This window comes from Peromyscus maniculatus, chromosome 14 (genome assembly GCF_049852395.1).
Source record: "Peromyscus maniculatus bairdii isolate BWxNUB_F1_BW_parent chromosome 14, HU_Pman_BW_mat_3.1, whole genome shotgun sequence".
NCBI lineage: Eukaryota > Metazoa > Chordata > Mammalia > Rodentia > Cricetidae > Peromyscus > Peromyscus maniculatus.
This window is the reverse complement of record NC_134865.1, coordinates 4,591,176-4,614,208: the sequence shown is the minus strand read 5'-3', so window position 1 is coordinate 4,614,208 and position 23,033 is coordinate 4,591,176. Positions and strand designations below refer to the sequence as shown.

Sequence of the window (23,033 nt, the reverse complement as noted above, 5' to 3'; positions counted from 1 at the left end):
ATTCAAATCAACTTAAAGATAACTGAAAGAAGATGACAAATTAAGCCTCTCTTTAAATCAAAAGATACTATTGGTGTCCTGGCAAAGAGAATGCAAAAAACATAACAAAATAAAATAAAATAAATTCTGTTTTACTAATCTTGGATAATGAAAAGATGTGGTTGGTTGCAATACAGTGGAAATAGAGACAATTGCAGATTTTTCAAATGCCAGATGCCCCAGATATCACTTTCTTGAAATCTTTGGTTTGATAGAATGAGTGACTTTGAACTTTTGAAAAATTTTCAATATGACTATTTAAGTCAAAGAAATTATGATAATCATTTGTTTCTTCTGTTCAGCTTAAAGGATGTGAGTTAGCTTGATGCTGCCACTACCTAGGTCTTCTGATATGTCCTCTTTTAAAATGACTGTGAAATTATACATTAAATTTCAACTTGCATTTGGTTTGTATTTTACCTATAGAGGTAAACATTTTTTTTTACATGTATTACAGATAAAGGAGAGTGTATCGGGTGTTCCTATTAAAATTTCTTTCTGTGGACACTAATTGTGTATGAAGCACTGAAGATTTATCCCAAGATAACAGAACCAGTAAATTGCATAACTAATCTCATTTTAGTGATAATTGAATATTGTCCAACAAACACACATACTGCTTATCATACCTTACCTGGAAAGAGCCTTTATTGAACAAAGCTGTAAAATTATATTTTAAGTTGAATTATTGAATTTGCACAAACATTTCTACAGTTGTCTTAAAAAATCAAGCTTTGTCATTTTCTACTACATTTTGTTGTGCTTTTTATATTAATATTTGCAAATACTGCAATTTAATACTTTGATCCCAATTACTTGCATAATCAGTATTTTTTTAAATCCTGGGGTGTGAAAAGAACAGATCATAATAATATTCTTCTTTAGACAAAAGTCTTTTTAAATGAAGTTAAAAGCTGAGATAATTTAAGGAAAAAGATCTTCAAATTTTCATAACCAACAGGTGTAAGTGAAATTTACAATGCATTGGAAAACTGGCTGGTTAAAGGTGTGGTTTGTCCTCAGGTAGCTCAAAATCATTTTTACAGGTTTTTGTTTTTTTGTAAAAGTGTTTTTTTTTTAATCTTGTTAAAATAATAAAATAATATTTCACAATTTGCACAGAGTCTGACTAAAGGGCAGAGGCATATTACCCTCAGAGTTTAGAATAAAGCCAGATTTTGTCAGGCCCAGTTCCGCGGCAGAGTTCTTACGCACGGCAATCTCAAACATTTCCTTGTTCCCTCGAAAGGCAGGGCCAATTTCATTTCAGACGGAGGTTAGAGTAAAAAAAAAAAAAAATCACTTCTGTGTTTTACCACCTTCTGCGCTAAGTATTATCACAGCAACCTTTTGCTCTGGTTGACCCATCTAATAACCTGGAAGAAAAAAGTGTTGCTCCCATGTCTGGTCTCAAGAGAAGTTCCTTTCCATGGACAATAAGCCGAAAGGCCATGGCTGTCTGGGAGGTGAAACAAATGATCTTGTCTGCATGGGCTTACGCAGCAGCGGGTCCTTTCTTCTTCAGAAGCGGCTGGGGCGTCTTGCCTGTAATGTGCACACTTAGGCTGTGTCGTCTGTTTACAAAATAGTTTTACACAAGCCTTGGTTAGCGGTGCAAGCTTCTGAGTTGAAAATTATTCAGGCTTGTTTCATTGAAGGCACTTGGTTTCCATGGCAATTTATAAAAGATGGTGGTTTGGTTTCTTCATAGGAACAGATGACGTAGTTTGGGTGTTCAAGTGGCCGCAAGCAAACTCCGATAAGCCTGTGTAATATGTAAGCCCAGGTTTACTGTCCTGGATAGTAGTGCATGCAAAAAGAGACATCATACAGTTACCTAGCTTAGCCATGGGAGGGAGGAAAAGAAAAAAAAAAACAGCAAAAAACGAAAAACGACAAACAGCAACAACAACAACAACAACAGAAACAAACAACAGTAAAGTGCGGTGGGGGTAAGGTGGGGAGGAACATGAAACCTCTAAATAATTCTGAGTTTGGAGTATTTTCAATGAAGGGTAACAGCCAAAGGTAAAAGGGCCTACATTTATTTAATTCTCTACATAAAACCTTCTTGAAAGGAAAATAAATGCCAGCTCTCCACGTACCCTGTTTACAGTGAGGTTTTTGTTGGCAGGCCATTAGGTTTCCATGGTAACAAGCAAACTATTCATTTGAAACAAAACCAGCCATGACTTTGTGCTTTGACGAGGATTTCTATAGCTCTTTTTTTCTTCTTCTTTTTTCTTTCTTTCCTCTTTTTTTTTTCTTTTTCCAGAGTTCAACCAGATGAAGCTGTAATCCTTTTAGCCACAAAAGCACCTGAAGGTCTCTTCCGTACCCAGGCCAAGATTATCTTCTATATGTAGTTTGGAATAAGTTATATTTCCATGGTGTCTTTTTTTTAATCCCCAGTGCTTAAAAAACGTTGTTTTTATTATTAACTTTTGAGTCAGTAGTCAGTGGAGGAATCTTTGGTAGTTTGTTTTTTTCAGTGTCCATTTACAAAGACTCTTTCTTCACGCCAGTGCCTGGTGAATCATTGATAGCCTCTGCCAGGGTAAGGTCACCTTCGAGGACTCAAGATAGAGATGAGGATGATGACTGGAAAGAGCCATAAATGAACTAAGATCCCAACAGCACCATCCACGGAATCTAGAGACAAGGAAGATAAGTGCCCAGAACTGACATTAAGGACATAAACATTCCACTTGGTTACTTGTACAGCTTTTTTGAAAAAAATAAATTCAACACATGGAAGGTAATTTTGGAAAAAAAATAGGTTTTGCATTACACATCAGCTTTATTTCTCAGGCAAGCAGAAAGGGAAAAGCAGCCTGGATAGACAGTTATATGGCAGACACATATTACTCTGTATTTACTAATTTGAAAACCTGGACAGGAGAATATTCTAGAGTCTGACATTGAAAGCATGTTCAGCTTTCACAGTCATTTCCCTGTGACTGTTCTCATCACTTCTGCTTTCTCTTCTTGTTCTCCCCATTTAGAAAGTTTAATTCAATTCATCAAATCTAATTAATTTTGATAAAGATGTAAAATTTGTATGCAATATGGATATGACCTCCATTTAGTGTAAGGTAAAGCATCATTGATCAGTGTTCTGAAAGCCAAAAGAAATCTTGGTCTCTGAAGAAAAAAAAAATTCTTTTTTTTTTTCCTGTGTTCTGGGCAAATTGGGTCCATGTGGGTGCAGCAGAATCTTTTCTGCAGCGAAAATCCAGAAAGTTTTTACTACATGTGTATTTTAAATATTAAGCATCATAACAGGCCTATTGATTTTTGTTTTTGTTTTGTTTTTTTACAATGCTAAATAATATAGTCAATTTAGTACACTAAGCTGTAATTGCACAGTTAACTTTCAATATCTAGACTGTAATACTTTTTCTATGAATATGCTGAGTTTAAAAGGCTCTGGCGAACTCCAGACTTGAGCAACATAGAGTTTCAAACCTTTGAATATGCTACATTATTGATGAGTTATTTGTGTAAATTTGGCTGTTTGCTTCTTCACTGTGTGACCAGAGAATTAAGGTTTCCAGATAGGCCTAAGAAAATCCTGCAGCTGAAATGCATTCCAAAAAAAATGATTCTGAATACATATTTCAAACGAATATTATGAGATGAAGATTTAAAGACCAAGTCAACATGTATTTCTAGTACTTTTAAAATCTTATTTCATGTTTGTTTAAGAATGGGCCTGAAGCCAGACAGCAGTGGCACACGCCTTTAATCCTAGCACTAGGGAGGAAGAGCCAGGTGGATCTCTGTGAGTTCCAGGCCAGCCTGTTCTATAGAGTGAGATCCAGGACAGGCACCAAAACTACACAGAGAAACTCTGTCTCCAAAAAAAAAAAGGGGGGGGGGCCTGAAATAGAAAATAGAAGTTTAAAGATATCGTTAAAGTATAACATTTAAGCTGTTCTGCAGATTAAAAACAAAATGATTTAACAAGATTGTAGAGTACACATGAAGTAAATTATATCAGAAAAATAGGACTACAGAATATACATTCTAAATTATCATGTAACTGCATTAAAAAACAGCATATTTCAACTATTTGGAGTTAAAAATGGCTTGGTTATGAGAGTATTAAGTGTATAGGTTTGCCAAATATTTTAATAAAAGTTTTCCAAACCCCTGAAAAAACAGCATAAATAAATATATTTTAAATATGTCTTTAAAATCAAAGTGCTAAATTAGTATACATAGAATTACGTAGAAATTACTGAAATTTTATGTTACTGCAAATATGGCAACAATGGCATTTAATCATTTGACTTAAGTATGCCTTGGATGATTTATAGTCAGAAATAAGAAAGTTTTATCTAAAACATAACTTTTTGTATGAAATGGAAACATGTTACTGTCATAGCTGTTAGGTCATTTCCACACCACATCATGTGACATTCAATAGGAGAGACACTTACTCTTAGTTGTTAGGTCTTGTTTTGCACATTCTCCTTCAGCTATTGATACATCATCAATGGCGATGTCACCTTCTATTCCAGGACCTCGAATGCCTTCAAAAATTAGCTACAAATATGAACAATTCATTAGAGTGGTTTTATTGTGCAGAAAGATATTCCCCCAGTTTCCTCTAAGCACACAGCACAACTCTTTGAGAAGTATCTTAAGGAATGAATCCATTATATTTTCAGTATATATTTTGAAAGCCAAGAACAGAACCATGCCCCATCCTGTCAAAATGCTTTGATGCTTTGCAGGTACACTGCACAGGTTCCTCATGCTTTTTGTACTCATCCTTTCACTTCCTGCTGTGATTTTACTTTGGAATTCTACATTTAAAACTTGATGCTATTATGAGTACAAACTCATACATTTGAATCTAGTGAGAAGTCTTTGAATTTCCAGTATTTACACTTGGTGAGCATGGAGGTTCAGTGAATGAGTATTGAGAGATCAGATGGAGTGATACCAGGTAGCCTTCCTTTATAAATTCCAGCTATGATAACAAAATAAGCATGACTAGATAATTTTAATTATTTACTTTTGAAGGAGACCATTTAGAATTATCTTCTTAGTCTTCAAGCTACCTCTTTCTTCCAGAAAAAAATTAATACTTTAGGTAGTAAAATATAACCAATGGATTTAATGTATTTAATGGTTGATACTCTCAAAATTTTCAAATAGAATATTAATTTGGTATTTCCAAAGAAACAGTAATTCAATAAATAATTCTAGTGTAAGATATTTCAGCCTGGTAGACAGAGTCTTTACAACTTAGTAAGGGAAATATTTTGTGAAGTCTTAATTAATAGATTTTATTTTTAATACTGTTTCCTGTTTATCCTTATTATTTATTCATGATAATTAAGACTGTACAAAGCTGTCTCTGGAATAATATCCCAAATAACCTCTATCACTGAAGAGAAAGTAAAATGGTGGGCTAAAGAGCAAACACTGAACCAAATTTTCAGCTTAGTTAGGAATTTTGAGTCTTCCAGTCCAATGGGCAGAAAGAACTATTTTCTATGCTTTGAAATAAGAAACTACTGAAGTTAGAATGTTAAGTATGAAGCCATCTGGGAGATGACTGCAAAGAGGTGGAGATGTAAGTATTTTGGGTGACCTCAGATGCAGACTCTTACTTGATTCAGAATCAATGATAGAATAAATCACAATTTGGCCAACCACATCCCTCTTTCATTATGGGATGCTGTCTCTTTGCTGATGGCAACAGGAACAAAGTGTCATCCTAAATCAGCTCTGAGAGTCTTGTTTAGTTCCACACAAACAAACGGGTTTCACTTTCGATAAAAGAATCATACTCTGTTGTAATAATGTAGTGGTCTGTCATTAGACTAGATTTTTATTTTATGTATTATAAATACTTGAATATTGTGTTACATAGATTTCTGTTGGCCAGTCATTTTAATTTTAGACAGAAGGAAAGTAAGAAGTGTTTTAGCTAGGGAATTTTGGTATAATAATTAACTATCGACAATAGTCTAGACTTTTCTTGCATAATTGTGTTCAATTACTCAGAATTTAACTTTGAATAGGTCATGAGAGGAAGTAGGGACAGAAGGTCAGCTAATAGTGCATATGGAGGACAATACAGGACTTGCAATGCGGCCATGGAGAAGACAAGGAAACTGTATTCCTATATGCTTTGTATGAAGAAATGATCTAAGAGTGAGGAGTCCACTAAGGGTTAGGTAAGATGCCCTACATGTGGGATTTAACATGGAAGTTGGAATCACTTGATTTAAACATTGAAAGTTGGAATCAAAATTTTCATTTTTGATTTTTGCAAGCGGCAGCTTTAGGAGTATTCAGGTTCTCTTAGCTATGTGAAAGTGAATAGTTTCATGAAATTAAGTTTACCTTAAACTATACAATTATGCTCACTTAGTAAATTCTCTTTATCTGTAGTTAGGAGCCAATATAAAATAGTAAGTTTATATTTAACATTAAAAAATGAAAGTGAACAAAAATCTCAAGACCATCTGTGAGCTCTTTGCAGCTGCTTCCTTAGGAAGCCATGTTTTAATTGTAATGGTCCATTACTCTAAAATTTTCTATAGTTATTGCCTTGTAAGACTGATGACTCCCACTGGTTCAATTATTTTAGTAATTATTGATTTTCTTTTTCTCTTCTTCCTGCCTTCCCCTGCAGTTTGACCAAAGTTGCAAAGTCGGATCTAAGCTTACATTGAAGACAAAAGTGTTGAATCAGGAGAGTTGTGAAAGATATGGTTCTTTTTTTCCCTTTTTTCTTTTCTTTTCTTTTTTTGGGTTAGATTGCAAGGGAGTTATGGGGGAAAGATTATCTAAAATAATTTAACATATGTGCTGTCTGCCCACTGGCAACGTGATGCATTACATGTTTAATTTACAAATCAACAAAAATTGAACCATACTTTGCCAAGAGGGCTTTCTATACCTAGAGCAATTCCTTACAGGATTATTTCATTCCTTCAAGATATTGAATTAGTGGGATGATAATAAAAGTTAGATGATTTGAACATTCATTAGTTTCACTGACTTTTATAACCACTGATGAGATCATTGGCCATTAAGTGTAGCAAGTTGATTTCTTTCTATAGAAACCTAGCATGAATATTACACATTCTATAGAATTAAAACAGGGAATTAGTTACCATTTACTGGTATGATAAAAATACTTTCTGACAAAACTCTTGTTACATGTGAAGTGTTTTTAATATTTATTTGTAACTTTGTGATTATTGGGAGTCCAATCCAGTGGGGCAGAGAGATATTATAGTCTTAGAAAGCTCTTCTAAGGCATAGTTGCTTGCTAATTTTTGTTTTTGAGATTATAATACAATTAAATTTATTCTCTTTTTTCCCTTCATACCTTCTCGTATACCCCCTCCACTCTTCTTCATATTCATGTCCTTGTCTTTCGATAACTGCTTTTGCATGCATTCACACACACACACACACACACACACACACACACACACACACACATCCCTAAATATAACCTGCTCAGTATGCATCATGTTACTTGTATGCATGTTTTCAGGACTGTTCATTTGTCCTTGGGCAACCAATTTGTATGCTCTTCCCCTGAGAAGACCACCTTTCCTGCTCCCAGCTTTCCTCAGTTGCCGGCAGTATTTGTGTAGAGGTGAGGCTTTGTGGGCTTTCCCCATCCACATTGGCATGCCCACTGGCATCGCTTTAGATGCTTGTTTTTGGTTTGGATTGTAGTTGTCTACTGAGAAGAGATGGACTGTTTTTGAATTGGTTGGTTTTCACAAGAATCATTTATCACATTGTTCAATTTATACACTCAATTCTACCTTCAAATTAAAATACATAGAAATAGTAGATTTATTCACAACATCAAGATTAAGATCTTGGAGATAGTTATATTTTTTAGGAAAAGGAAGATTATAGAAATAAGATGTTTAGGTATTCAATTCAAAGACTATGTCATATTTGACAGTTCAAGCCTTTATAAAAATATGTCCTTGCTGGCAACTTTCATGTATGTAGCAGAAACAGTAATGCAACACTGAATTTTATGTATTTTACCATGGAAGGGATGAATGAATTGCAATGTATTCAAACAATTACATTCACTTTGAGAAAAAAAAAGTATCTCTGTTTAAAAAGCTTTGTTGCATGTTTGAAGGGTTTCATTATTATTCTGACTACTATTTTATCCCGTGTTAAAAAAATATTTTTTATTGTGTACTTTTGGGTTGAATTTGGTTTAATATATTTGAAAGAGTTAATGGTATGTAGATATCAGGAGAAATGTCAAGGCTTAGTTTTCCTGAAAAACAAAATTATGTAAAACTTGTTCTTCCTGTTCTTCCTGTGTGACCCTGTCCACATTATTTCATGTTTTCTGCATTCAAAGCAGAGAAGTGGTGTTCAGCTCTGAGCACTCCCATGGCAGCTCACAAGCTCCTGCAACTCCAGCTCTATGCGGTTCTATGCACTCTTCTGGCCTCCACCGGCAGAAGGTACACACATGGTTAAAAGACCTACATGCAGGCAAAACACCCACACTTCAAATATTTCTTTTAATTGAAAAAGAATATTAACTTTCGGTGGATAACTTCAGATGGGGTTTTAAAATGGGGGTTCTTCATTAAAATTGCATCACACACACACACACACACACACACACACACACACAAACACACACTTGTTTCAAGTAATAGATTAACAGTTTCTGATGAACCAAGCTTTTATAGAGCATATGCACTTGACAACATAGAGGCAGATAGATTAAACTTGTGTTTAAATGCCATTTCTCAGTAAATGAAAAAGAGTTATGTGCAGAGTTAATGAATGCAAGTAGTTAAAGGATCAAATAGTACAAAATCTTCAGATACTGACTTCACTGTTCATACCAGCTTTGGCAAGTGTTCACAAGTATTTTCTTTCTGACAAGAGATAGGATCTCTCTGATTGTTACCATGGAGGGAAATATAGAAGTTTAAGGGTGTAGTTTGAAAACTGACTATGAATATCACTGGAAAAAATCATGATATTAATACATTCAGGTAGAATTAATAATGATGTTTATCTTATTAGTTCAATAAATTACTGAACTTTGCTCAGGCATTAGAAAAGATATGTGATGGTTGAATAAGGCACTGAACTATGAGTATAACAGAACATCAGCAGGAGTCATTTTATCATTACATTTTTGTTCTGTTTTTAGACCAGTTTTATGTGGTTTTACCCTGGGTCTCTCGGCTATCTAGTCTCAAGTTCTTGGTCACTCAAGCAGTGTTTTCTTCTATTGGTTTGTTTGTCTTGTCTGACATCAGTATGACAGTTTTTGTTTCATCTTCTTATATTTTATTTTGTTATATTTTTAAAACAATAAGTGAAGAATGGAAACCTAGCTACTGGAGTAAAAGCTAAACAACTGAAAACTGTCATTTATACTTGCTGGAGAGGGAAAAATTAGTTTTCCCCAAGTAAGTGACACTGGGTATTCAGGACATGCCTTATGTTCAGGAGTAGTTGACCAATAAAAATAATAGACTCCACATTTTTTGTGGAGCTTTTATTTGTTTATAGGTCAGTGGGGTTTTTTGGGGGAGAGGTTGTTTTGTTTTCTTGATTTTGGAGTTCTGTGGTTACATTAAGTTTTTGTTTATTTATTGAGAAAGAACTTAAAGTTGAGTGTTTCAGGCACAGGCAGAAGATCTGGAAGTACTTAGGGGAGGAGAGGAATATAATCAAAATGTATTTAATTAAAAAATTGTTTTAAATAATAAAACTATAATAAAAAATAAAATAAAATCTAAGAATTATGAGATGATGTACCCCAATAGGTAGCTAGTGATGGTTTCTTCCCTGGAGGAGCTGTCTCCAATATTAACTGGGAGTACAACTTTACAACACTCAGTTCAACTCTCTGAGTGTCAGTATTAAAAGCTTCAATCTGAAATAACAATCTAAGATGTGAAATGTTGGGGAGGACAGAGAAACAGCACATTGTGAACTATAAATGAGAGGTATTTATTCAGAAGATTTAATTTCCTATTTTGAATTATGCATATGGCTATGAGTCTTTCCATGTGTATGTGTGTGCATGTACCCATGGAGGCCAGAGGCATTGGAGACTCTAAAGCTGGAGTTATGTCAACTGCTTGTTGTGGGTGCTAAGAGTTGATCTAGGGTCCTCTGTAAGAGCAATATGCATTCTTAATCTATAAGTGATCCATCTTGCCCTTTAAAATGTTTTAAATGTGAATTTAGCCATCATTAAAATATCTGTATAATCCTCCTGGAACTTGACTCACTATGGTAATATATTGTGTACCCTAAAAAACTTGCTCCGGGGATCAGAGGACAGAGCCAGCTACTAGATTAGACATAGAGGCCAGACAGTGGTGGCACAAACCCTTTATCCTATCACTCAGGAGACAGAGATCCGTGTGGATCTCTGTGAGTTCAAGGCCACACTGGAAACAGAGCCAGGCAGTGGTGGCACATACCCTTGATCTCATTACTGGGAAGCACACACACCTTTAATCCCAGGAAGTAATATGGCAGGACACAGAAAGGTATATAAGGCATGAGGAAACAGGAACTCCATCTTGAGGCTGAGGATTTCCTAGAGGTAAGAACTTGTGACTGGCGTGTTCTGCATCTCTGATTTTTCAGCTTTCACCCCAATATCTGTCTCTGGGTTTTTTTTTATTAATAAGACCATTTAGCAATTTGTGTTACAACTCACCATATCAAATATAGAACTGTTTGAGAATATGTCTCTTAGTGACTGTAATACTTTCCAGATCGTTTTTATTGCTAGACAGTAAAGTCATGTTGAGAAAAACATGCTCATCATTTAGTAATAATTACTTATATTTAAATTTCTTTGAAATTTGTTTCCAAATATTTAAATGAGGATTCAAGAGTAAAGATCTTTAATTGCTTTAGGCAAAACTAATGAACTGTAAATGGTATTGTCTCATACTGTCTCTATTTTTGGAAAAATTTAGATTATGTTATAAACAAAGCACAGTATTAACAACAGAAATAAATAGTTTTCCTTGGTATTTGGTAAGTTTTGCTCTAATCCTTTTAAATATTGCAAAATAAGTTACCAATATATTATCATTACACTGATAGTGCTAAATTAATTCTATGAAAAAGCCCACAAAGAAATTTCCATATAATAAAACCTTTACTTAACCTACAATTCAATTTTATTTCGACTAGACAAACTGACTGAAGATGCTCAACAAAACAGGCAAGTGTGCATGTTGTACGAGTTTTTAGATCGATGTAATTAAATTTTCCATCAAGTGAAGCTACATCATTGGTTGTAAAAGAGGCACTCAACACCACTTATATCTAATTTACTCCTCCAAAAGAAAAGAGATATCTTAAAAATATTTTCAAAAGTTACATGTTTGAATGATATAATATTTTACAATCTAATTCATGACATATTTCTATCTCTTGTTATAACAATGCTTTTTGGTAGGTATGACATAACAAAGTATTTTAAAATTCTTCATTCTGTATAAATTATTTCAGAGTAAAAAAATTCTTAATTTGAAATAATTCTAAGTAACAATAAAGAAAAATAAAACAAATTAAAAGAGTATATTATGTCAGGGTATGAGTAGTTTCCTTGCACAGTTAAGATTAATGAAATGAAAGAAACATTTTAATTAAATAGACATTTTAGTCAATAGATCTAAAAATACATTGTGAAATAAAAGAACAGAAATGTCATAATTAAAAATTGTTACTTATCTTGATTTCTCGCTGGCAATTTAGCTAAAAATACACTGATGCAAAATTTTTACCTTCTGATGGTTTCACCCCAAGTAGTTGAAACCAGATTGTTTTTTTTCCATTTGAAACACACAAATTACCGAATGAAGTAGTCTACGCAATGGTTTTGGGGGCACAGAGCCTCAGGCTTGATATAATGATGATCATATCAATAAAAACCAACATAGATCCATGAGAAATGGAGATCATGTCACTCAATGATTGCCCTGCATAGAACTTGCAGGTCAGAATCATCTGAACCAGTTTGAAATTCAGTAGAAAATTTGAGCAGAAGGGACTGAATCGAGAATCCCCATAGAAAAAGACAGAGTTTTTAAAAAATATTACAAATGAATGGCCTTTAAATCATGCTATAAATCTTTGCTTCACTTAACTTGTTTGCAAAGTTATGTTCACAAGATTGGCAAAGGATTTGGACTTGGTGATTTACCTCTTAAGCCCAAGGCCCTGTGTTTAGAATTCTGTTTTCTTAAAACACAATAGGAAGAAAACAAAGCAAAGGAGGTCAGGCATAAACAACATCAGAAAATACTAAAAAAAGAGGAAAAATAAAGGAGGGTTAGAGATGAAGAAAAGGAGAAAGGTAAAGAAGTAGAGATGGAGGGCAAAGAAAAATTGTTTTCTTTAATAAATCTAAACCCTTAAAATGTATAGATTGTTTCTAAGTCACTTAAGCACATCACTGTAAATGCTTTGCACTACAAAATTTTACAAATATCCAGTACCTATTAAGTTAAAATTCATGATGCCTACCACCCAAATTACAAGAAAGAAAAACAAAACAAACAAACAAACAAAAAAAGATCCGTAAAGGGAAGAAGAATCCATCTATTTAAAACAAACCAAGAATTAAAATAGATGTGTATGAACAGATAGGGACTTCAAATAGTTAATCATGATTTGGCTACACAGACTTAAGGCATTAACTATTGAAATAAAAAATATTTTGTAAAAAGACTACCATTGAATTTATAGAGATTGAAATGTCCAATTGCTGAGATGAAAAATTCACTGAAAAAGACTAAATTCAGAGTAGATATTACCAAACAAATGATCATTGAATATACAGGCAGAATATAGGCTGTTCAAAAATCAAACACAAAATCAAGTGGTGGTGGTGCATGCCTTTAATCCCAGCACTCAGAGAGGTAGAGGCAGAGGCAGGCAGAACTGTGAGTTGAGGCCAGCTTGGTCTACAGAGTGAGTTCCAGGACAGTTGAGGCTACCCAAAGAAACCCTGTCTCGAATCACACACACACACCTCCACCCGCAAAAAAAAAAAAAAAAAAAAAAAAAAAAAAAAAAAGAAAAAAGAAAAAACAAACAAACACAAATTTTCAAAGAGGAATCTGAAAGGATAGAATGGGGAACTAAGATGGGTGAAAAAACTAGCTAGACAATCCTCAATTTTCATGTAATAATGACCCCACAGGGCCCAGAAGTTCAGTAAATTAGGAGTGCACAGAACTCGAAGAACACACCAAAGCATATCAGAATCTCAGTTTTTACAACCAGCAACAAGGAGAAAATAAAAATCATAAATGATCTCAGAGAAGGAGGCTGGCACAATAGAGAGAGGAATAAATGTGTGTGCAGCCAGAGATTCATACTTGGAAAGAATACAGAGACAGAAGGACATCCTGAGAGTTCTAAAAGAAAAACCACCAAGATATGCCTAGAGGAAACGATTTTTTTTGAAAAATGAAAGTGAACAAGACAATTTTTTAAAAGTACAGAAGGTGAAAAGAATCCATCCTCAACAGACCCACACTTCAAGAAATGTCAAATGAAGTCCTTCAGGCCAATCAAAACTGATAGCAGATGAGAGTAGGGATTTTCTGGTGCTATAAATCTATGAAAACGTCCAAGGTAGGCAGGGAATGGAAAGTACATTGAGAACCAACTAAGCAAACCCAAACTGCCTTCTAAATCAGAAGTAGAGCTGAGTTCAGCAGAGAGAATTTCTCCAAGGCTTACATAGACCACTAGGAATAAAGTTGGATTAATTTTAACAGTCTTGAATATCTCTTTATACTATATATATATATATATATATATATATATATATATATATATATATATGTTTCTGTAAATTTTATGCAAATCTCAGCAGCTGCAGAAACGCATTTTCATGGGCCTTGGACCTGGACATCTTTTTGAGTTTAAAACACCCCTTTGGTTTCTGATAACAAAAGATCCCGAATTTCCTTCTTTCAGCCAACAATTGTGAGAAACGGGGTTCGGTGGACTGAGACTGGCCAAATCGGAGGGAAAGGCGACTCAACTCCTGGAGCCCACAACCTCAGACCTGGTGCTCTGCCTTCCATTTCTGTGAGATTCTCTCAACACTCATGTTCCGAGGGCCCCTGCTACCTACAGTTCCCTGCTGCCTCTTGGATAATGAACTAGGTTTTTCTTGCAAAAACATTATCTAATAAGCAAACTCTGTGCTTCCCTTAATGTGAAAAACTGATAGAAGAAAGGGTCTATTTGAATAAATCACATTATAATTTAATATTTTCCTGCAGGCAATTCAATTAACTCTGAATATTGAAGGGTTTTAGTTAAGACAGTTATTTATTTTTTATTTATTTATTCCTATTTCCTTGTGCTTTCATGCAAATTTCTCATCCCCCTCTCTGCACAATTCCCATGGCGGCTGGGACCTTGTATAATCATCCTGAAATCTGGAGGACCTCCACTGCTCAGTACAGTGGGGACCAGGTCTGTGTACTCTCTGCACCACCCCGCTTCCACCTCGGCCAAGCTACTGCACCCCAGAATTTCTCGAAATTCTCCTGCCAGGTAGATTCCAGCATTTGAGCATGACAATGGATGCTGTGTGTTTGAGAGCAATAGCATCTCACCTATTATGTAAGCAAGGAGGAGTTGCCAGGAAGTACTCCGGAGGCAGCAGCTCTAGTGGTGCCTGAGTTTTGCTGACAGTGACATCATTTCTCCAGTCAGCACCTGAGTGTTCCCCACTTTGGGCATCATGCACCACAACAAATCAGACCACTGAAAATGCAAATGCACAAGGGTCTCGATAAGGCTGCTGGATGCTCTCTGGAAAACCAGAAGTTTCCACGGTGGTCAGCTAGTGTCACTGGCTGATAGCACAGTTGCACCCTGCTGTGGCTCTATAAATAGTTTGGAACCTTCTGTTCCCCAGGCCTTTCCCAGTACCAAAGGCTGGTTTCTTACCTGACTTAACCAGAGCCATTTCACGACTCTCTTGGGGGAAGGGAAGCTGTGTGAGAAGATGGTCCAGTTTGATGCTAAGACATTTTCAGAGAGCCAGTCTTAAACGGATACCCCCAAGAAAAGAAAGGGGTTCATGGGAAGAGAAACAGAAGCCCCAGGCTGAGTGGAAAGAAGAAAAGAGGTAGCTGCCTCAACTGCTGAGGAGATGGATGAATGTGAGCAGGCACTGGAAGCTGAGCCGAAGGCCAAGGGCCCATTAGCTCATCTGCCCAAGGATACCTTCGCATTGGATGAGTTTAAGCATAAGTACTCCAATGATGACACCCTCTCTGTGGCGCTGGTATATTCTGGGGGAGCATTTTGATACAGATGGCTGACCTCTGTTGGTATGCTGAGCGGGTATGCCACTTCACTGAAGAGCTTACCTAGGCCTTCATGAGTTGCAACCATATTGCTGAAATATTCTAGAAATTGGACAAACTGAGAAAGAATGCCTTTGCTAGTGTAGCCCATTTTGGAATCAACAACAGAAGCTCCATTTCTGGCATTTGGGTCTTCTGAGGCCAAAGCCTGTCTTTCTGCTGAGTCCATATTGGCATGTGGACAATGCATCGTATACATGGTGGATACTGGATCCTGGTAGTGAGGAGATGCAGACCCTGGTTGGAGAGTACTTTTCCTGGAAGGGGGCCCTCTAGCATATAGGCAAAGCTGTCAATCAAGACAAGATCTTCAAGTAAACACATCTTGTCTCCTAGCTGCCTGTATGCACCCTCCCATGGAGACAGGGGTCATTAAAAAGGAAACTGAACATTGAAAAAGAATTCTCTAATAGACACCGTGTCTTGTATAAAATATAACTTGTGTATCTGTGACTTAACTAAAACCTAAGTTTGTCAATTATCTTCTATCAATTACAAAAAAAGTATTTTTTTTTTTGGTGAGATTTAGAAGTTGAATTTCTCATGAAAGTAGAATTTTACAAATTATGTTACAAGAAAGGACATTCTACCAGTAATTTACTTGTTTTCTAATTTGAGTTTGTCTCTCTTTTTCTCTCTCTTATTTAATTCTATGAATATTAGAATTTCCCTAAGATACTACTTAGGATGAGTATGTCTGTCATAGTTCCTCTTAATGAATGGTTTTGCATGGTTGCATCACTGATTTGCTCATTTCAATATGTAAAACTTTCTTTGCTAATATCAACTACTCAGGCTGTTTACAGTAAGAGATATAATCTGATGACACAGTCTGTGTCTTAAAAACTTCAGACTGGTGTATCCAACAATTTCTCCCACATCTTTAAAATGTTTTTCCTCAGGCATTTTTATTAACAAATTTAAGACAGAAGTGATCATATATGTCCCTGAATCTGATCTCATCCCCCCTTTTTATAATCTAAACAAATCTGTAGTTCAGGCATTATTCAACACTTGCTGTGAGATAATGCTCTTGTATACTGCAAAGATTTGCCACTCAAATTAGTTTACTAAAATGCTGATTGGCTGGTAGCCAGGCAAGAAGTATAGGGCGACCAGATTTGGAGAATGCTGGGAAGAAGGAAGGCGGAGTCAAGGAGCTGCCAGTCACACACATAGGAAGCAAGATGAGAATGCTGCACAGAGAAAAGGTACCAAGCCACCTGGCTAAACATAGATAAGAATTATGAGTTAATTTAAGTGTAAGAGGTAGTCAGTAACAAGCCTCAGCTACTGGTCAATCATTTATAAATAATATTAAGCTTCTGAGTCAAGTATTTGGGAAGCAGCTGCTGGATATTTAGGAACAGTCAGGTGGGAGAGTAACTTCCATCTACAAACACTTTGAAAGCCCAAAATTCTTAGTCATTTAATGTCTGCTTCTAAGCCTCCAGCCATGAAAAGTGTTCTGTTTCTGTTTATATGTGTGTATATCCTGAGATCTCTCCCCTTCCTGTGTACAGTTAGCTTCCAGCATATTTTACAACAAGAATTTTAGTAAATTTTCATGCTTGCCAATGTGACAAAGTAAGAGCTCACATTTTTTTTCAACAAATATCTAAAGAAATAAAGATTGTCCTGGAGGTACTTAACAGATGTTTATTAAATTGATATAATGTCAATAAAGGATTGCCTTGATACATTACCAAATTTAAATCCTTATTGTATATGTGTTTAATTTTATCATTTGTGATGAAGAGGTAACCCATGTAGAAAGCAAAATATATAGAGAACATCAATATTTTTAGAAAAATATTCTTCAATGTCCACACTGCCCCCCACACACTCACTTTAATAGTAATTGTACTTTGAATCCTGTTTTCACAGGATAAATTATTTCAGTTTTTACAACTGTATTATCCTTCATAGATACAAAATGATTCTGTCGGATTCATAGACATATGATTTCAAGCAGTCTTATTTAATTCCTTACCCCTACTCTTGTGAAAAAAAATTATTTTATCAACTTAGTTAAATTTAGAAGTTCAACCTTTCAAACAATCAAATTTTTACAAATTGTGAGCAAAGAGATTCTATCAATGAAAAGAATGCATAATTGGATCGATCTGATTCTCTGTACCCTTAAATGTATGCCATGACATGGATGCATGATATCAGTAAGTGGGCTTGAGTACTTTCAAAAGAAAGAATAAAACTATAGGCTATATGAAATGTCATTAGATTTTAAAGATATTTTTACTATTTTAAAGAAATAAAAATACTTTGGTATATGTTGGCTAGAAATGTATGAAAACATAGGTAGGTATACACACACACACACACATGTTGATATAGTTACTTAAATCACAAAAACCATGCTGCCAACTTTATTAAAATATCTCACACATATACTCTTTTACAGTGATTATTAAAGTTTATTATTTCAATTAAAACCTTATAATTAAATTTTTGATATCTTTATAGGTGGCATTTTGGTATTCAACTGAAGTCTATCTACAGAAAGAAATATAATTTGCTTAAAAATTCTGATTTTGATTAAAGTAATAAATGACTGAGCTGGATAACATTTGAATGATATCCGGTTTTATTATTGTGAAAATCTATATTATCTCCTGTGGAGAATAAAATGTATGCAAGTGAGTCTATGGAAATGGTTTACTGTGCAAATACCTTGAGTAGTTTTTGGTTTCTTTTGTTGTTGTTGTTTTCCAGAGACAGGGTTTCTCTGTGTAGGACTGGTTGTTCTAGAACACTCTTTGCAGACCAGGCTAATTTCAAACTCAGAGATCGACCTGCCTCTGCCTCCCAAGTTCTGGGATTAAAGGCATGTACTACTATGTGCAATACCTCCTGTTTTGATAGATTTTTTTCTATATGCTACTTCAAGGATGCTAATAAAGGTGCATTTGTCTTCATAAAATAGATTTGCAAACTCAAGAGGAACTAAAATACATGATTTTTATTTCTCTTATACAGAATTTCTGAATATTAATGTATTTATTGCTTCTTTATAGTATGTATTTAATGTTGCATTCAATACACAGCAATCTATGAACAAAGTTATTTCTTACCTGAAATGAAGTGATTGGATATATATTAACATGAGCCTCATTCCATCGTTGTCCTTTATTCCCACTTGAAGACCATAGAGGATTCTCTATTGTTGTCTGCCCTTTCAAACGTAGATATACATTTAAAACACCTAAAATAACAATGGAATTTTGCATTGTATATTTGTGTCCGCTTCAAGTTTGTTTCTCCTTGACCAAACATTTATAAATATTTAAAAGTAAATCTTGCAGAACAGTCTAGTGTCTTCTGCTCTCCTTCTGTTTCTTATCTTGCTATCATGGTGATAAGATGATCCAGAGAAAACAACATTCTATTTCCTAGAAACTAAGTGTTACCTTATATTTCAAAATGACTTTGCAGTAAAGGTTAAGGTTTTTTAGGTGGACAGGCTTGTCCTAGATTATCTCAGTGGATTCTAAATGCAGTCACACTTATTATATGGACCGGCAGCAAAAGGCACTTTGATTCAGGAGAGAAGATGGGCTTGTAAAGGATGTTATCTCTTACTGAAGACAGAGGATATATCTACAAGTCAAAGAGTACGGGCTAGAAGAGGCAAGAGAATTGAGTTTTGCAGAATCCCCAGAAGGATCTTACTATCTTGATTTTAGCACCACAATGTTTTAATATTCATTTTGAATTTTGTTTTCCAGAACCGTAAAATAATGCATCTAACCTATTTGAAGCCTACTTTGTTGTCATTTGCTATTTATTATAAGAGCAGTAGAGAGCCTGCAGGGCATTCACTCATGTACTAAATGGCCCACACACTAATTTGATCTTCATTTTGACTTGTATTATCATTTAGTATCTTTTTTTCTTTAAAATAAAATCACATTTATTTTTATCTAAGTCTTATTTTTCCTTCTGAAAGAAATATTGAACATAAAATAGATAGCTTTTTCATTTCATCATTTAATACATCTTTTTAAATTTGTGTGTTGTACACAAAAATGAAAGTTAATGATGATAACAGTATTGATACAATATAACATATGTTAGGAATTTGTGCATATAAGGAATTAGTCTTCTTGTGGGCCCTATAATGAACTTACTGCAATTATCTCACAGTACAGATGAGAAGAATTATAGGAGTTAAGTGATTTTCCCTGTGTAATGTAGCAAGAAAATAGCAGAGGCAGGCTTTAAACTCAGAGTTTAAAATTTTTGTCCTTTGATGATGTTACAATATTTGAATAGAAATAAATAAAATCAATTGCATTGAAATGATATATTGCATTATTATGTTGGACAAAGACCATATTACAAGAATACATTTTACTTGCTAATAGATGAAACTTCTTTTGTCTTAAGGTTTATTCATTTCTGCACATCAGTGAAAATAATGTATTTTTGTTCATCTATAAAATTATGTGAACATTTATTGTTCTACTTTTCTTGTTTTCACATACTACTTCAAGATTTTCTATATTTTCTCATTAAATACAATGGATATTTTCATATTTCTACACACAAACGTTTTATTGCATATTACTTTAATTTCTACAGTGTGGATTCCCGTTTTTCATTTCTAATAACACAATCCATTATCCAGCTATTATATCCTACATGCCACACTCTTTCATAACTTCTCTATTTTTTCCTATTTTATCTAGCTTCTGCTTTTTATTCACCCACTGTTCTATCATTCACCATTTTCTCTTTCCTAAATTCCATATTTTATGTATTTTAATAAAAACCAGATATGTACTTAAAGTTAATGCATCTTTGTCAACAGCTACAGATGCGCTTCTCTGTGTTCTGCCCCTTCCTCTCTCCCACTCTCCCTCCCCTGTCTTTCTTACCCTCTCTTTCTCTCCATCCCCCAATTCTTTATCCCTTTGTCTGCAATATAAAACAATCCTGTAGTGGATTTTTCCCCCAAGAGCATGTTCAGTACTTCTCTTTCATTTTTTTCATATGGAAGCAAAACATCATGTTTTGATTAAACTAAAAGGAAATTGATCTTGTTACCATATTGATAAATGGATTGGTTAAAGATTAAGAGCAATATTACTTTTTAGATATGATCATTATAATTACAATGAACAAATAGTGAAGGCTATAAATTTGTCAGAATTTGAGGTTATAATTTACTTTGGTGAAACACTTATTAATATATACTAGTAAATGTTACAGACTGGATCTAAAATGCCCCACAGTGACTTCTGTGCCAAGGCTTAGTTTCCTGTGCAATGTTCAGAGTCATGCATTTAAGGAAGTGACATGATCACTCAAATTTTGACCTAATATATGAATGACTCATATTTAGTGAAATTGGAGGCTGAGAAGGGAGACAAAGGGATAAAATCTGGATGAAAAGAGTGGGTCACTGGGGGCTGCTCCAGAAAGATGTGTCTTGTACAGCCCCTCCCTTATCATCCCCACGAGGTGGAAAGCTTTCCCCCAGCTTGTCTCTCTGTCATGTTACTACTTTACCACATGACATCAAGCAACACTAGACAGAAAATTTTGAATCAGGAGCCAAAATAATAATTCTTTCCTCTACCAAGTTATTTATTTTAGATGTTTTGTGACAGGAAGAAAAAACTGACTAACAATGACATTATTATATGAATAATTACATTGCATTGTCTCAGAGTTTAATAGTTTAATAGAGCATTTATAGTTAGGGGATATACCCTGCTGTGACCATGTTTACAATTTCTTAATTAACTAATTTTTAATATGTATATTAAATTCACACTTAAGTTATTATGCTTATAATATTGAATACATTTTATATAAAAACATTTTTGCCTATATCTAGACAATACAGAATTAAATTAGATTTAAAATAAGCAAGATGAGTTGTAATTAACTGTGACTAGCTTATATTTTTAAAAGGAAAACATTTGTTTTATAAGAAATGGATGCTACAATTTATTGAAATAAGGCTTACACCTATGTTAAAATTTTTTAAACAACTTCTTATGTAGGTGCTAGCAATCATTTTATTGTCGCCAAGAATAAATGGTTTCTTGGCTGGTATATTTCTGAGATAATGACAAAAACTCATAAATAAACAAATGACTTGCTCCCTAGCATTTCCCATTTTAGTTCATAAAGCAGAATCTGCTGTCAAAAGACATTTAACCCTATTCCAGGTCATCTTAGGCAACAAAATTAGAACTTGTGCAACAGAATAAAGCTCCTTGGGAGAAGTTAGAAGCAGAGCTGATTCAGCACATTATTATATTATTATAGTAAAAATTCCAACGTGCACATGATGGATTGTATTAATACCCTTCAAATGTAATTTTAAATCCTCAGAGAGAGGATTTTATGCTCAAGTAGGCACAAGATGCCAGAATGTATGAACTGAGCCATCCCCAAGGATCTCCTAATGTTATGTAGTTCTATGATAAAAGCTTGAAATAGCTAAGTAAACCATAGATTTTTCTTCCTTGGCTCCCAGTGGTCAAAAGCTAAATGACCTTGGTTGTTTTATATGATAGATAATGATCAAAATTTGGGCTTCTTCTTTTGCAATATCCATCATTTGTATTTAATATTACTTCCTTTAAATTACCATATAAAATGTAGTTTTCATAAACATTTTTTATCATCGAGATTACCTAGTTATCATCTTTTTTGAGACTTCTCATAATTGTCTCTTGATTATTTTACTATAAAAATATTAGATGTTTTAGAAAATAATTTAATAATAACATCCTAAAACATACATTCATCTTTACCATAGGTACTTCAAATTGAGAAACTTGCATACATTAATTTGTAATTTGGTTTATTCTAATGTCTGGATATCAGTTGCATATAAATAGCATTTTTATTATAATCAGTAACATAGACTCATTAATTGAATTTCCACATCCTATGAAAAGATGAGAATGCTGCAAAATTATCTGACTCCAGGCAAGGACTATGTATATTGATAGGTAATTGTTAGCATCATTTGTTTTATGCACACATACAAAGTGAGAAATTAGGAAGTCATTGTTTCCTGCTTGAATAGAGATGGCTGCATTGATACTGTGTTTCAACATGTAGCTGCAACAATATCTTAAACCAAAAAGTCAGGTCAGTTTCTCCTGTCATTGCCATGCTTCTGGCATCCAGTTGAATTCATACCACAAATCTGTCTATGGTGGCCCTCTACTCAGGCCTTCTATCATGCTTTTTCAGATCCCTTATTTGCATCTTTTGGCTCTTTAGCTCTAATGCTCCCCTGGAACATTGTTCTTCATTCTCATGCCTTAGTTTCTTCTGAGTCTCACATCTGCAACTTCTGCTTTCTGCTTTCTCCTACTTCTATTGAAGGATGCTGTTCTTTCTAACTCTACAAAGAAAGTCTTACGTTAATGCTGTTGTCCTGATGCATAAGCCTGTTACACATTTGGTTGAATATACTTTCTCTTCCTCTGTAATTCATTATGTCAAATCCCTGAAAAACCATTTGATTACTAGGAAACATAAAAGATTCATGAGTAAAAAAAAACAACATTAGATCTTTACTTTCAATAA

At 34.4% G+C, this 23,033-nt stretch overlaps 1 protein-coding gene and 1 pseudogene across 3 annotated transcripts in view; one reads left to right on the top strand and one right to left on the bottom strand.

Annotated features, from left to right (window-relative positions):
* Positions 1 to 666: 666 nt before the first annotated feature.
* Mdga2 (MAM domain containing glycosylphosphatidylinositol anchor 2) overlaps positions 667 to 23,033 on the bottom strand; it is a 793,868-nt gene continuing 771,501 nt past the window's right edge. For all 3 annotated transcript variants that reach the window (XM_042260511.2, XM_076550567.1, XM_076550568.1), the window contains 3 exons: positions 18,548 to 18,678; positions 4,485 to 4,590; positions 667 to 2,691 (listed from right to left, as the gene is read on the bottom strand). In XM_042260511.2, the coding sequence (XP_042116445.1) occupies positions 2,603 to 2,691; positions 4,485 to 4,590; positions 18,548 to 18,678 (326 nt within the window). In that variant the 3' untranslated portion in view covers positions 667 to 2,602. The remainder of the gene's footprint in view (positions 2,692 to 4,484; positions 4,591 to 18,547; positions 18,679 to 23,033) is intronic.
* Positions 14,482 to 15,773, top strand: LOC102905816 (elongation factor 1-gamma pseudogene; annotated as a pseudogene).